The sequence below is a fragment of the Lupinus angustifolius genome, chromosome LG01, assembly GCF_001865875.1.
Source record: "Lupinus angustifolius cultivar Tanjil chromosome LG01, LupAngTanjil_v1.0, whole genome shotgun sequence".
NCBI lineage: Eukaryota > Viridiplantae > Streptophyta > Magnoliopsida > Fabales > Fabaceae > Lupinus > Lupinus angustifolius.
This window is the reverse complement of record NC_032009.1, coordinates 3,026,163-3,042,196: the sequence shown is the minus strand read 5'-3', so window position 1 is coordinate 3,042,196 and position 16,034 is coordinate 3,026,163. Positions and strand designations below refer to the sequence as shown.

At 32.3% G+C, this 16,034-nt stretch overlaps 1 protein-coding gene across 2 annotated transcripts; it reads left to right on the top strand.

The window, feature by feature from the left end:
• On the top strand, positions 5,862-10,059 carry LOC109347222 (oxysterol-binding protein-related protein 4C-like). Of its 2 annotated transcripts, XM_019586938.1 has the most exons (7): positions 5,862-5,986; positions 6,691-6,852; positions 7,262-7,507; positions 7,713-7,809; positions 8,408-8,702; positions 8,874-8,976; positions 9,652-10,059. In XM_019586938.1, the coding sequence occupies exons 1-7, from the start codon at positions 5,984-5,986 to the stop codon at positions 9,898-9,900; spliced, it is 1,155 nt and encodes a 384-aa protein (XP_019442483.1). In that variant the 5' UTR covers positions 5,862-5,983; the 3' UTR covers positions 9,901-10,059. The 2 variants fall into 2 exon arrangements, with proteins under 2 accessions (XP_019442483.1, XP_019442475.1); XM_019586930.1 differs by lacking the exon at positions 5,862-5,986 and having other exon boundaries at positions 6,685-6,852.

Genomic DNA, 16,034 nt, shown 5'->3' with positions numbered 1-16,034 from the left:
TGGACTCTGAATTTCATTATTATTCTAATGGAAAGATTCACGGTGAAAGTAACAAATTGGTTTTATTATTATTGGCTATCATTCGGCTTATTCTCCATTTCTAAAATAATCGAGTGCCCATCAAATCATAGTTACGAGAAAATAGCAACAACAAAAATGCTGTAATGATGCTTTGTATCGTCTACTCTATAAACTATAATAAAGCGTGAAATATAGGAGGAAATTTTGGGGTACATTGAAAAGAAAATTCAATTTACTATATGCAACTTATCCCATAACATTTGTTTGATGCAAATTATACTTATTTTTATGATAGGTTTTTATTAGGGTCTTTTTAATGCTTTCCTTTATGTATAGTAATTGTCAATTTTAGAAAAAATAGACATGATAGAAGAATGTTGATGAGATGAAGATAGGATGTTTTTTATAGGACACTATTTGTAGGAATAACTTGGAAGGGTAGAACAGAGGAAGAGTTTAGATTTTCATACATTGCAGAATATCTTTCACTCCCACACAATTACATTTTTTATCATAAGTCTTATTTGTAGGATTATTATCACCTAAATAAGTTTGATGAAGTTTCTACACAATATAATTAATATATCATAATGTAATTTGGCTAGAATCTCTAAATACAAGATAATTAATATTTTTCTTTTCACATGCTTTTAGATTTTTCTATAAAATTGTTGTACATTTCACCTTCTCATTGACTAGGGATGGCAAAAAAACCCGTACCCGTGGGTACCCGCGGGTAAAACCCGTACGGGCACGGGTACGGGTCACAAACGGGTACCCGCGGGTATTATAAACGGGTTTTTAAAAATACTCGTAGTACATACGGTCGGGTACGGGTATTATGGTACCCGTACCCGCGGGTACCCGTTATTTAGATAATTAATATATTATATTTAATTAAAATAAAAAATATATTATTCTAACATTTATTACACTATGTATATTTTTTTCTTTTACTTTGTTTACATATTTTAATGAGTTTGGTGATGAAACACCCTACAAATATTATTACATGTATAGAAAGTATAGAAACACACATGTTTTACAAAGAAAATATATATTTTTTGTTAAAAAATGAGAACAAAAAATCACACAAATGGAAACCACCAATAAATTTAGCATTTTAGCAAAATATTTAATCAAAAGGTACAAAAATAATTAAGTTTCATGTTATTTGAAACACAATAGAAGTAAAAAATTTAAAAATTATTTATAATAGAGGAAACCCGCGGGTACCCAGAACTACCCGCAAATACCCGCTCACGGGTACCCGTACGGGTACGGGCGGGTATGGGTATTACTTTTCTATTTTAAAACGGGTAGCGGGTAGCTACTACCCGTGCCCGCCCGTGCCCGTTGCCATCCCTATCATTGACACGGTTTTTTAAATCTCTTGGAATTCTTTGCATTAAGGTCTTGTCCTCTCCTCCTAGTACATAAACGCCAAAATGATATAGTTGAACTTCAAATTATAGATACTACACCAACGAGTGTTGGATCAAGTTGTATATGTTTGATTTTCCTTAAGTAATGTCTTGAGTTCGAGTCTTGTGGATGAAAAAATATCCAATAGGAGAGTTAGCTCACATACATGTGGATGTTTCCGGCTCGGACATGATTGCCTCTAGTGCGGGATACATGTGAGTAAAGGTGGAAACAGGTCAAGCCAGACCAGACTTTGCCTAAAACAGGCCCAACATATTTAGCATATAGGAGTCTGGACCTAGCCTGTTAGTCTGTTTAAAAAAAAATTCAAAATCTATGTCTGACCTGTTAGCCTGTTTAAAGGCATATTATACTATATGCTCATGAAATAGGCTACCATGTCTACATTTTAATGAACTTATAGACTTATTTTTAGTTACTCTTCATCTAATTCTAATAATTAAACTATATTTTTATACATTTTTATATTAATATTACATATATAATAATTTGTTTATATTAAAATAATATAATTTTAACATTCTTATATAATATAACTAAATAGTCCGGTCTGTTAGGCTTAATAGGCCTTTTAGGTGGCCTAAAAGTCTAGTTTGTTAAGCTAAATAGACTTTTTAAAAAGTTTGAGTCTGACTTGTTCATGAAAAAAATCTGACATGACCTAACCTGTTATAGATCAGATAATAGGCTTCTGATTGACAAGTCTGACTTGTTTCCATCCTTAACTTCTTTTTCAGATTACTTTTGGCATGGACTCTTGCAAGCTCTTTAATTATGTGCTAGTATCCTTGTCACACTTGTTATAGACTTCTAACATGAACTCCATATTATACCTTCAATCTTTTTTATAAGCTTGTACTAAAGAAGAGTCTCAATAGTCACACACCTTCCATTTTTAGTTATTGCGTGGGCTTGTACTCCATATATCTAAGTTTGAGTCTCAAGCCACATATCATAAGAAGATAGACAAACATAGATGATAGTTAGATCAAGTCTATCGTACCTCTCGAAAAGTTTAGAAGGTGGTTAATGCTGATAGAAATTTATTTGGAGTTATGAAGTGTTGTTATTAAACCACATCCACGAAATCATATCAATTAAATTAAGTTCAAACTTTGTAAAAGTGAATGAACAAGTTTATAGAAAAAATGCTATAAATACTTCGGGAAAAGCATTTGTGAAAAAGCATACGATCCACAAAATTATTTGAATTTTGATGATTATGTCAGGATTATGACCAAACATAGTTTTGATATTAGTTGTTGGGTTTATCGGAAGATAGAAATAATAGTTAAATATTAGAAAAGATCAGTCATAAACAAAATAACATATTAGATGACATAATAGTTGGAAAAATATTATGATGGATTGAAATGTTTAACACCCGATTTTACTCAAACGCTATTCATTATACCACACAATTACATTTCATATCATAAGTCCTATTTATATATATATATATAGATCCTCATCCATGAGTTATAATATTCCTTCATGGACTAAGTGAAATAAGCATATAAGTGGAGTTTGATACTACATTTTGACCCAAAACTTTAAAGCATTATGTCTATGAGTTCATCCAATTATAAATGCTATTTAACTCATTCATTCTTACTCAATGTGAGACTTTTTCAAGAATACCTAATATGATTATCACCACCTAAACTAATTTCATAAAACTTTTACACAATATAATTAATATCTATCATTATACAATTTGGGAAGAACTTTCTAAATACAAGATAATTATTATTTTTCTTTTCATGTGTTTTTACAATTTTCTAGAAAATTGTACCACATTATATACCAATGTTTTCCAACAACTTCATGTACTTGTAGGCATGTTCTCGTCGCTGCCTTCATCATTGGAGGGTCCTCTCCTACTTATCAATCACACGTATTTGTCACTGATCTTCATTCCATTCTCAACTTAGTGCTCTAATTTTATGGTAACGCTCCTACCATTCTAGCCACCACACCAGGTAATACCCGTTGGTACCTTGGTTCCGCATGTGGGATCATATGACTTCATATTCTCAACCTTAAATTTTAGAGAAGAATGACTAGAAGTTATCTCATAAATATATTTTATGATTTCTAAGTATTCTATTTTCATTTATTCTCTTACAAAATCTAACTTGCAATACATAATTCTCGAGTAAGAATCCTCTTTATTAATGGAGAGACAAATACATATTTTTCACTTATTTTTAATAGCAAAAGTGTGATTTCATTATAATAAAAAAAAAATATTCGTAATTAAAAGTTGTATTCTTTCTTAAATAGGAGTCAACTTTCGTTCAAAATATATATTTTTTGCCTGGGAAGTTGGCCGGACACCGTCTAAACCTACTTCCACTTGACTTTTTAAATTGACTTTTAATTAGTATTTAAATTACATTTCTTTAATTTTAAAAGCTTTAAAGTTTATTACACTACTATAAGTCATGTTAGACCCTTCAAATGACTAAAAAGTTAAGGGTTCGATTCCTGATAATGATACTTGTTGAAAGAAATAGTCATAAACCCTAAAATGAATTAGTTACATACTAAAAAGATTATAAAATACTCTTGTAGTAACAAAAAATATTCATATACATTTTTTTAATCCAAAAAACAATAATAGTAATGTAGTAATAGAAATTTAATGAATAGATTAAACTTTATTAATATAAGATTTTTGTAATTATACTCTTTATATAGTTCATATCAATAACTCCTAAATGAAAATTAATGCATACCAATATCAAATGTATACAAAAATTTAAATTGACATTATATATACTAGCGTGTCGATAGTTATTTCATCTTTGTTGACCCGCATTCTTATTTTCTAGTATTAAATATTTAATTTTTATATATTTCATTTTAGAGAATTATATTACTTTTTGTGAGTATAGATAATATTATAATTTATGTAATAGAAAAATATGATAATGAATTGTGATATTACTAAAACTTACATTAAAAATTGCACTGGTGATTTGATATTTTTGTGAAGGTAACTTACTCTAACTTCCATTAAAATTTATTTTATTATGTGAGAAAACATTATAGCAATAGTTAATTAGAACGCTAAAATAGGCAAAAAATTTATTATATATATATATATAGTTATAAGATATTTTAGCTTTATATATAACTAGTGTGTACAGACACTTCGTGCCTATCGGCGAATATTGTGTGATACTACATATTCAATTTTATATATTATATATTTTTGTTTGATTTAATGTGAGATGTGTGGTTAATTAATGTATTGGTGGTAGTTGCTTAGGATTACATAGTTTTTTTGTAAAATTAAATAATGTTAAGGGCAATATAAGAAATGAAAATTACACCATGAGGGAAGTTATTTCAAGTTTTGGCTTTATATATAGTATAGAAGTATAGATATAAATATTAATTTTTTAATAATATCATATTAAATATGATTAATAAATAGAGTTTAATATTTATGCATCATGTAATAGTGAATAATGATTAACTCATGAATAATAAATGTATGTTAAATATTAAGCTATATTAAATAAATAAAATTTGGAGTACAATTAATTAATATCTTAATTATGAGTGACAAATCAATGAGTTTGAATTCTAATGGATGAATGTAAAATTTTCCAACAATCTATATAAATATATTTTAAATTATTCAATTTATCAATATTTGTATTTAATAGATGAATTTCAATTCATTCATGAATCCATGTTAATTAATTTAGATGGATGAATATTCAATGCATTTGATTTTTTAATTGAAACAAAAAACACTTCTGAAAAAATCATTCTTTTAACAACTACTATTTCACTAAAATAAAAACAATTATAATTTTAAACATCATTTTTATTTTATTTTTTAAAGAAACATTTTTTTCTAAAAATGATTTTTGAACTTTTCAAAAATTATTTATTTCAATATTCTAAAGATGTTCAACATTAAAATTTCAAATTTCAAATTTTTGATATATATTATGTATTTAAGAATAAAATTGTCGTATTAACTACCTCCATATATTCTATAATTGATCTTAAATTAATTAAAAAAAATCAAAGTATGAATGAGAAAACACTACAATAAAATTAGAGATAGGATAAAAAAGAACAAAATTTATTGAATATTTATCTATTACAAAGATTAAATATTCATTTAAATAAATATATTCATCCAATTCATTTAAACAAAGATTAAATATTCATTCAAATTCATCAATTACTAATTCAGAAGAAATAAATTATTGTGAACTGGATAATTTTATCACGTCTAATCTTAATACCACATTTCCTACATACACTTAAAAAAATGTGTGGCAGTTGTGGTCCAAGTTGGCTGTCTAACTCACATATAGAGGGTAGGCGATCGATACCTAATCGTGCATCTCACTGTGGTCCAACCTCAGACTCCTCTCATTTCCTTAATATTCTCAAAACCATTTTCTCAATCCTCACACTACTTCACTTATTCTTCTTCTTCTCTCTCTATTTCCTCTGCTTCTTCTTATTACTGCTCAACTTTCACATGGTATTTCCTCCTCCTACTTCCTATATATCATACTTCATATAACATCTTTTTCTTTTCTTCTTTCTTCAAATCATCGTATATTGCAACCAATACATACCTGCATATAACATATTATTTGGTTATGTACATGCTACCTAATCACACAATATAATACTATGTTTTAGTTCTGTGTTAGTAATACTTTACTATAATGATTCTTTCTTCCAGGCCTGTGAAAGCGAAACTAATACTTTATATTCATTATCTTATCACACTTTCCCTTACAATCTTGTCAATGCCAACCTGGGTTTACTTCTACTCATTATTTTATTAGAAGACACCCTTTTTTTCTTTGGTAAAAAAAATGTATTTTTTTGTTGTTGTTGTTGTTTCCTTAATTTGAAGGCTAAGTATGCGTTTGAATTTCCCAGAAAACCCTTTTAAGTAAGTGCATACCTCTTCTTTAAGTGCTGGAAACTTGATATCCAATATGTATGTTTGGCATAATTTGACAAATGAAGTGATCACAAAAAAAGATTATATAAAACTAGATTTTATAAATCTGAATTGGACGAATTCTATTCCAATCAATGAGGAAATAGTTACATCCGATTTCAAAGGGAATGAGTGGGATACAAAACTAACCACTCAAAGCTGTAATTTCTTTATTATTTTGCATCAATGATCATTCTCCATAAGGCAATGTGTTAAACATTGTAATGCAGGAAACCGGAGGAAAGGACACAAATATTGTTCTTACGAAACCATTTTCATTAGAAAGTGAATCAGATAATTCAGATCCTAGCTATAGAGCCCCGAATATCGTGAGTCGAATTTTAAGTCTACTCAAGAATGTGCGGCCAGGAACAGATCTCACTCACTTTCAGGCAAGGCAATTTCTCCTTTTCACTTTTAATCTTTTGCCGAACACAATAAAGTTACTTATGATTTAAGTCTCATATCGCCTAACTCAATCTCATGGTGCTGTTTATATACATGTTGTCTATAATTAGTAAATACACGCATTCATCACATTTTACATTACTTTTTATAGACCTTTTTATGACATACGACATACACGCCGTAATGTAAATTAAGTACATGATATGTGCAGTAAACGAGATAACTATGTATCATATAACCATCCACATAGGTATACAGATTTATTATTGCAAATATAATATGTGTAATAGGCATGGGAGAACTATGGCCTGTTATCAATACTAATTGTAGTATAATTTGCTTAGCATAGATTACAGAGAGATACAAGACTAAAATCTTTTGGCTTGTGTGCAGCTACCACCTCTGTTTAATTTCCCGAAGTCTCAACTTCAGTGTTATGGTGAGTCAGTGTACTGTACCGGTTCGGATTTGCTGAGCAAGTGTAACAATGAGCAGAGTCCAGTAGAGAGGTTTAAATCTGTGGTAGCATGGAGCATATCTACCACACGCCCTACATCTTTTGCGGTTGCTCCCTATAATCCCATTCTTGGAGAGACCCACCATGTTTCCAGGGGCAATCTCAATGTGCTACTAGAGCAGGTACTTCAACTTTTTTCTCAATTCCGAATCCGAATTCTGCCTTTCTTTTTTTCTATGCAGCTTTTTTAGTCAATGATCAATTTGGCCACATAGTGAGTTAGTGACAGTGACATTCATTATGCTAAAATTTGGCCCTTTTTCTGAATTGTGAGCTTATAGATCAGCTTAAATAATTATTAATATTCCTGCCTTTTCATGTCTGCAGGTTTCTCACAATCCTCCAGTATCTGCCCTCCATGCAACCGATGAGAAGGAGAACATTGAGATGACATGGTGCCAGCAACCTGCTCCAAAGTTCTGGGGTATCTTCACATTTCTCTAGCATCATAAACAGCTAAAGTTCATACTCCCCTAACTTTAAAAAATGGTCTAAAAGTTCCACTTTCTTTGCTTGATGAGCACTTTTGTTCTGTAACTATCAAAATGTGCATCATCATGGTCATGCAATTTTCAGATTTGTGCATTTTAATGGAAAATCATGACCCATGTTAACTTTTGGGCAGAAATCATCATTTCAGAGGTATAACCTTCAAATATAAATTAAAATATTAAACCTGGTCGCTTTTAGTTGTGACATAGCCAAAAGTAGTTCATCCAGACATAATGTATTAGCGCTGCATTTGTTAGAATTACTACAAAAGTACAAATTAACAAACTACCCCGTTTAGAATTTTTCTGAATTTGATTAAAGTAGGCGTGGGAACTTTACACTAAACCATGCTTATAAGGACCATCTTTCATCACATTACCACATGATTGTCTTGAATTGTTATTATTCCCAAATGATCTAAAATAAGTACTTAAATCCTATTTTCAAGACAAATTTCAAGTTCTAAATGCTAGCCCCTTACTCAACACTGTTTTATAGATTCATGTGTGCATCACCAACTAAATATGCAGGCACATCAATTGAAGCTATTGTGCATGGTAAAAGGCAGCTGAAGCTCCTAAATCACGGAGAAACATATGAAATGAATTGCCCTCATCTTTTAATTAGAATCCTTCCAGTTCCCAGGGTTAATTGGGTTGGCAATGTTAATATACGGTGCCTAGAGACAGGCCTAACAGCTGATTTACTCTACACATCAAGTCATTCTTTTCTAGGAATTGGAGGTAATCATAGATTGGTCAAAGGGAAGATCCTTGACTCATCATCATCAAAAGTTCTATATGAAGTTGAGGGTTATTGGGATAGGTATGTACCAGGTTTCACTTGTTTTTCGTCTGGTTATAAATTAGACACCTCAACAACAAAACTTAATTGGACACCTCAACCAGTTATAAGTTATGCTTGTTTGGCTTGATTCTTCAAGAGCTATGCTAAGTTATAGTCTCACATTTCTTACCAAATTTTATTACTAAGCAGCACTGTAACACTGAAGGATACAAATAATGGGGAGACCAGAGTGCTATATGATGCAAAAGAAGTCATTTCAGGACTCCAAGCTCCTATTGTCAAGGCTGCACAGGTAATCAACTTCTGTTTTCTGTTTCTACTCATCTTGCTTGTGATATTTATTTATAAATATACTTTCTGGTAGGAAAGATGATTGGCATAGAAATTTTGTCCCATATACAAGTGGAGAAAATAATGTGATTTTTTTCCTTTGGAAAATTTCAAACTCATTCAGCTTCAGTTTGTTTCCTGTACTATACAAATAGTATTTTAGTTTGTACCAATGTTTTAAATTGTGGTTGTGGTCGTGATTGTGGTAACGATTGTGGTCATTGCGATACGGATTGTGGCCATTGCGGTGTGAATTATTTTGTGATTAAAAAAATATTTTTGAATTCGATGCAGCCTGATGCGATCCAAATATGGTCCGATGTGGTTGCGCTGTGGTCGGATGTGGCCAATCATTATGATTCGGTGTCACACCACAATTGCGGTGTGATGCGGTTGTGGCGGTCACTACAACCGTAACATTGCAACTGCATCACTTGATACAATCCACAATTTAAATCATTGGTTTGGACCTAATTTGAAGATCTTACATTAGAATTTAGATGTGTTGTTGACATAATGTATTTAGGTACCTATAGGAACATCAAGTTTTTTCTTCCAATTAAGTACATGATTTTCCTTCTCTTAAAAAAAGTGGAATGACTTCCTGAATGTGACTTGAGATTCTCTTGTTAATCAGAGTGTGTGGCCAACTGAATCAGCCCTTGTTTGGAGTCAGTTGAGTCAAGCCATTCTGAACAATGATTGGGAGAAAGCAAGAGAAGTAAAGCAACTTGTTGAGGAAAGACAGAGGAAGATCATGACAGAAAGAGAGACAAATGGAAAGGCTTGGGTTCCTAAGCATTTTGCAGTGTCCTACACTAAAGAAGGTGGTTGGGACTGCTCACCCATTCATAAATGGGTCCCTGCTGCACCTATCATAGCTTGATAATCATTATTGTAATTATTATGTGACTATGATATCTTTAATTACAGCCCAAATGGCTCAGTTTGGCAGATGAAAACATTGTAAAGTGACTCCATTTTTTGGTTAACTTTAATGACCAAGAATAAAAGCCTAAAATGTGAGGCCAGCTTGTCACACCAACTTGAAATTTCTATTTCTATTTCCATAGCATCTAAACCATTTGTGGCATAAGGTATTTCTATTTCTATTTCCATAGCATCTAAACCATTTGTGGCATAAGGTGAAAAATTTACGTGGGTAGTGTAGTTTGACTATAATATCCCACGTTTGGTATAGGTTTTAAATTAATTACGAGAATTGTGTAGTTTTTATGGATCTCGTGAATAAGGTCCACGAGTTTAGCAAAGTCGTGTATGAGAAATACGATTCCCAACAAATATCGTAGACAGAGCCATGACTTTCTTACACATTCTCTCTCCTCAAGCAAAGTCGTGGATGGCATGCACGACTTCCATAAGTCGTGTACACTATGCACGAGATTTGATGGGATATGGTGAGTTTTGAATTTACCTTTTACATGGAAATGGTAGGTTTATTTTTTGTTTTAGGGGTTAGTTTTATTGATTATAGTGTGAGTGTTTAAAAAAATTAAGATTTATGATTTTTAGTGTATAAAAATAATATGTTTAAATTAAAATTGTAAAATTAAATTGAATATAATAATTTTACTAAAGTGTTAGTTTTATGGAATTTAGTTATAGTTTTTTATATTTTTTTAACATTTATTGTAGTAGTTATTTAAAAATAAAATGCATAAATTAAAATAATAAGACAATTTCATAGAAATGACATTGATAATTGTATTAGGAATTCAAAAATGATTACATTAAAAAAACAGAAAGATAATAGAAATTCCTAATGGCGCATATGAGATGATGTTCCACATCCATGGGTTTTCCTCTTTCAAGGTGGTTGGACTCTTAGTTGTTGTTGTGATGGATATTGTCTTCCACCTCTAACTGGTTGTGGATGCTCATCTTCGTCGTCATCATCATCTTCATCGTCTTCGTCAAGTTGTGAATGCATTGTCGGTTGATAATATTGTTGAGAGTTGAATGCCGACAATGGAGTATCTGAAGTAGTGTCAAACATTAATGACATTCCTTGAAATTGCGATGAAGATGCTAAGTGAGAGAAAGAGTATTCACTCATTGCTCTGAAACCTTCAAACCCAAAGGGTTGTTGTTGTTGTTGAGGAGTAGGAGTTTGAGTGTATGCCTGCGGATAAGTATCCATCTGAGTTTGACTCTCCTAATGTTGTTGTATCTCAGGTGCAAGAGACATTTGAAACTGTTGCGTAGGAGGAGCTTGAGAAGTACTTTAGGAGAATGCGGTTGGAAGTAGTTGAGAAAAGCTTCCATCATCTCATTGCAGTTTTGGTAGACGTCATTGAGTGACTGCAATGGATTTGGAAACACATTTGTTGGAGCACACCGATCCCGAATCATTTTAATAAAATTGTACTGAAAAAAGTGGGAAAAAGTTAGAATGTTAGAATATGTCAATACAATTTAAAATAAATTAGAAATGGAAATATTATTATTCTTACCAATCCGGCTGAATATGCTCTGTCTGGAGAGATGTATTTCCTTGTCCCTTGCAAGTATCACTACATATACTGCGAGTACTGATACAAAGGGTGGTCATTGGGAAAACCATTTACCATATAACTTTCCCGATTATTCCAAATTTGAATCCACTGGTTATGCTTTTGTGGTCAATTGTAGTCATTTTCTCCACGTAGATCCATCTTGTGTTGTTTCTCCAAATTAATTGGATCTTCTGGGATGAGTTGTTATAGACCAAACTGCCTCATAACTCGATCAGCAGGATGCCACTCAACAAGTGCAAAACAGATGAGGGGCACACGTGTTCGGGCTATATCAGGTATGAGCCCATATAAGTAATGTTCCTATATGTGGTCCATACAAACTGATATATAAAATAAATTAGTAAGGAATTAATAAAAAAAATAGAAATAATAATAAATAAATTAATAATATTATTACAGAAATTACCTGATCAATGTGCAAGCGATCCAACGTTGACTGTATTATGTTGGTTGCATGATCAGGAATGTTGGGGATGATTAGATGTTGCGACCACCTAAAATGTAATGTTATATGAAGTTAGTATGATACAAATAGTTTGAAATATAAACTATTACAATTTGAAAGAAATTGAAAATAATACTTACCTTTGGACTAAAGGAAATATTTGTAAATCATGATCGTGTAGTCTTGGAGCTAGCATTGGGATGCGGTCATATGCCCATGACTATAGAAGCAACAATCATTCTCCAATTTCAATCTGGCGACTAATCAGCACCGCACGACATAATCCGCGATATAGAGATGACAATATAGTTGAACCCCAACTATATTGGTATGTCTATGATAAGTCCTCCAGCAATGAGAGATACATCAGGTGGACTCGTGACCCTGATGTATCTAGCATGAGGAAACCTCCAATCTTGCATAATATAAAGACTCTTGCATGTTGTTCAATAACAACATCATCAACACCTTCTAGGAGCACGACAAAGGTTGAGTCTAACTAACTCATTTGGATCCTTTGACCCATAATCTGCTTATCCGTTGGGATAGCACCCAACAAGTTGTGACAAATGATGTTGATTTGGTGTGAGAATGAAGGGGAGATGTTCCCTATTTATAGAGTTTGGAAGTCGTGGATAGGAGCCACAACTTCAGGGAACTTGTGGATATGGCCCACGACTTCCGACTTGGTCGTGGTAGTTGTGCCCTAGCCCTGCATGGTTTTCTAGCCCTAAACATAGCCTGTACCAATCTTGTGGCTGTCATGTACGACTTTCATTAAAGTCGTGGCAACAGTTCACGATTTGCATTTAAATCTCGATACAATTCTCGTGGTTTAGGTCCACGAGATTGATTAAAACCCTAGCCTGCACAATCTTATAGGTGCCATCCACGAGATTCATTGAATTTTGGTCAATCTCGTGAGTGGCGTCCACAAGTTTCATTGAATTTTCACCAATGTCGTGGGTTGAGTCCACGATATTAATTGAAGTTTTGTTTCAGTACACGTAAAATTTGAAAAACTAATTGACGTGAGTAATTATTTAGGTTTTAATTATTGTAATTATTTAGGTTTTAATTAGTGTAATTATTTAGGTTTTAATTACTGTATTTATTTAGGTTTTAATTATTGTAATTATTTAAGTTTAGTGTATTTATTTAGGGGTACTTAATTAAAATTTCAATATATAACACAAGTTAATGTTACACAAATTAGAATATATTACACAAGTTGATATTACATAAATTTCAATATATTACACAAGTTGATATTACATAAATTCTAACATTACATAACTTAGTTTTGCTTTGAACTTTGACCGACTTCGGTACTTCTAAATGAACATTTCCTCTTATTGTGTCCTTCACTCATACACCACCCACATTTTTTAATTTGTTGGGAATGAGAACCATCCATTTCATTGTGTATGCGTGTAGTTTTTGGTCTTCCGGTATGGTTCTCACGCATAAGGAGATTAGGAATGAAGGTTGGACCTGAATAAGGAAACCAATATTCTTCATTTCCAATGGGTTGAAACTCATGTCCATAAACCTTATGCAAGTTCTCTAACCGATGAATTGGTGAGATAAACTGCCCATAATCTAAGTTCAATTATGCACATGAAGCAACAACATGGGAGCATGACAATCTAAGTGATTGAAATTCCTCACAATCATACTAATTTTCGATCAGTCTCACTGTGTATACCCTTGAGTGTCGACTCTCACCGGTACCATCAACTTCAACATCTGAGACTCCTAATTCTCATGAAAAACTTCGTACTACTTGACATGTAGCTTTTCGGTTATTTTCATTGATCACCTTAGTCAATTCTTCGAAATATACATGACCTGTCCTTATCATGTTAGTTGCTTCATTTTTATGGTGTACAAACCATGAGTTTAGTCTATGATATGTTGCTATAACAAGTGCAGTAATTGACAAGGCTCTTGCTCCTTTCAGAAAAACATTAACACATTCTGTCAAGTTCGTCGTCATATAGCCGTACCGTCTCCAATCATCATATGATTGCGTCCATTTTTCTTTTGGGATCGTGTCTAACCAAGATGCTGCCCTCGAATTCTTTTGACGCAATAGAAAGCATTCGCTCATGTCGAGACCGTATCAATTCATACACTACAACAAGTTTATTAATATTAACATAAATCACATAAACAAGAAATTTTACATAAATTTTATTACATACTTATTTCGATGATTTTTTCTTTCATATCATTATCTTGGAACTCCTTGTTGAAATTGTTAGCAACATGACGGATGTAATATACAGATTGTACATTACACTATTGTGGGAGCTCAGTACGAAGTGCACCCAATAAACATGTACCTCTATCTGATATTATACAAATATTCGGTTGTAGGATAACATATATCCGAAGATTGTAGAAAAATCATTCTCATGTTTCTTTGGTCTCTCCTTCCACAATGACAAATGCTACTGGACATATACGTCTATTACCATCTTGTGAACTAATTATTAGCAATGTTTCAGTATATTTTTCAGTCAAAATTGTGTCATCCACTTGAAGGATTGGTTTGCAAAAAGCAAATCCTTCAATGCATAACTTGAAAGCCCAAAATACTCTTAAAGAATGTAAGTATTATGTTCTTCATGGTTAGATGTTGAACATCTTACAATTGTATGTGGTGCATAATATTGGACAACATTCAACCAACGAGGTAACTCCTTGTACGATCCCTCCCAATCACCATAAATTTGGGACATTGTTATTTGTTTAGCAGTCCAAGCCTTCCTATATGTCATTGTATAACCAAAACGAGTGACTAACTCTTTAACTAATGCTTTAATTGATATACCAGGATCTTCAGATACTAGTTGAACAATACAGTTTGCGATGAAAGATGAGTTCAATTTCGTGTGATCTTGAGAAATATTAGTAGATACACAAGTGTCTTCCACTCATTTTTCTAATCTCCCAAATATCATGTTTCACACTTTTCGATGCCCAAATTCTTCATTCACACCCAACACCATAATATTTACATTTTGCAACATATCTATCTGGCATAGACTCATTCACGTGGCAATCAACAGAATTCCTAATATGAAATTGTTTTACAACATTTATTGTTGTTTCCTTTAATTCAAATTGCATACCAACAAAGAGATCATTATCCACATCATCATCAGCATCAACACATAGCTCAATGTCCTCCTCATCACTAAAATCACTAACAATATCTTTAATAATTGTCATCTACATATAAACATACATTAACATTAAATAAAATTATACAAGTAAATGAACTGAAAAAATATAAAGTATTTTTTAGTTACCTTGAATAATTACATTTCTTCAATTACAAATTACCCTAAATTTTTCTCATGTGTTTTCTTCCTTCGGTGTGGTTTGAGCTGGGGTGGGGGGTGTATATAAGTTGTTTGGATATCGTGGATCCAAGACACGACTTGGATCTCGTGTCCTTGGTCCACAAGAATTGCATGAAACTAGTGTACCAGGTCCAATGTCATGAAAGTCATGTCCCTGGTGCACGACATATAGAAAGGCTGACACGGTATAAGAAAGTCGTGGCTCAGGTCCACGACTTTGGTGAAATCGTGGACCCTATCCACGAGATCAATAAAAACTACTTCATCCCCGTAATTAATTGAAAACATATACCAAACGTGGGAAAGTGTAGTCAAACTAACTTTCTGACATAAGGTAGCTGTTATTAAGAGCAATTCTTAATTCTTCTTTAACTTTCTCTACAAGTTAAATGTTTTTTTATATTTTGAAAACTTAACTATCACTTCTTCATTCCATAACTTCGTTATTTAGTAGAAAAGACTTTTTAAGCAGCAATTGTAAGAGGATTTAGCAAAGTGAAATTAATTATGGAATGCTCATATGATGAAGTTGAGGCTAAAAAGAGAGGTGAAACTAATACCTGCTCAAGCTCCAACCTCTAATGGGATTATGTGGTACTTAAATTTATCAGTGTGTGGCCAACAGAATCAACTCTTGTTTGGGCTTTGGAGTGAGTTGAGTTGA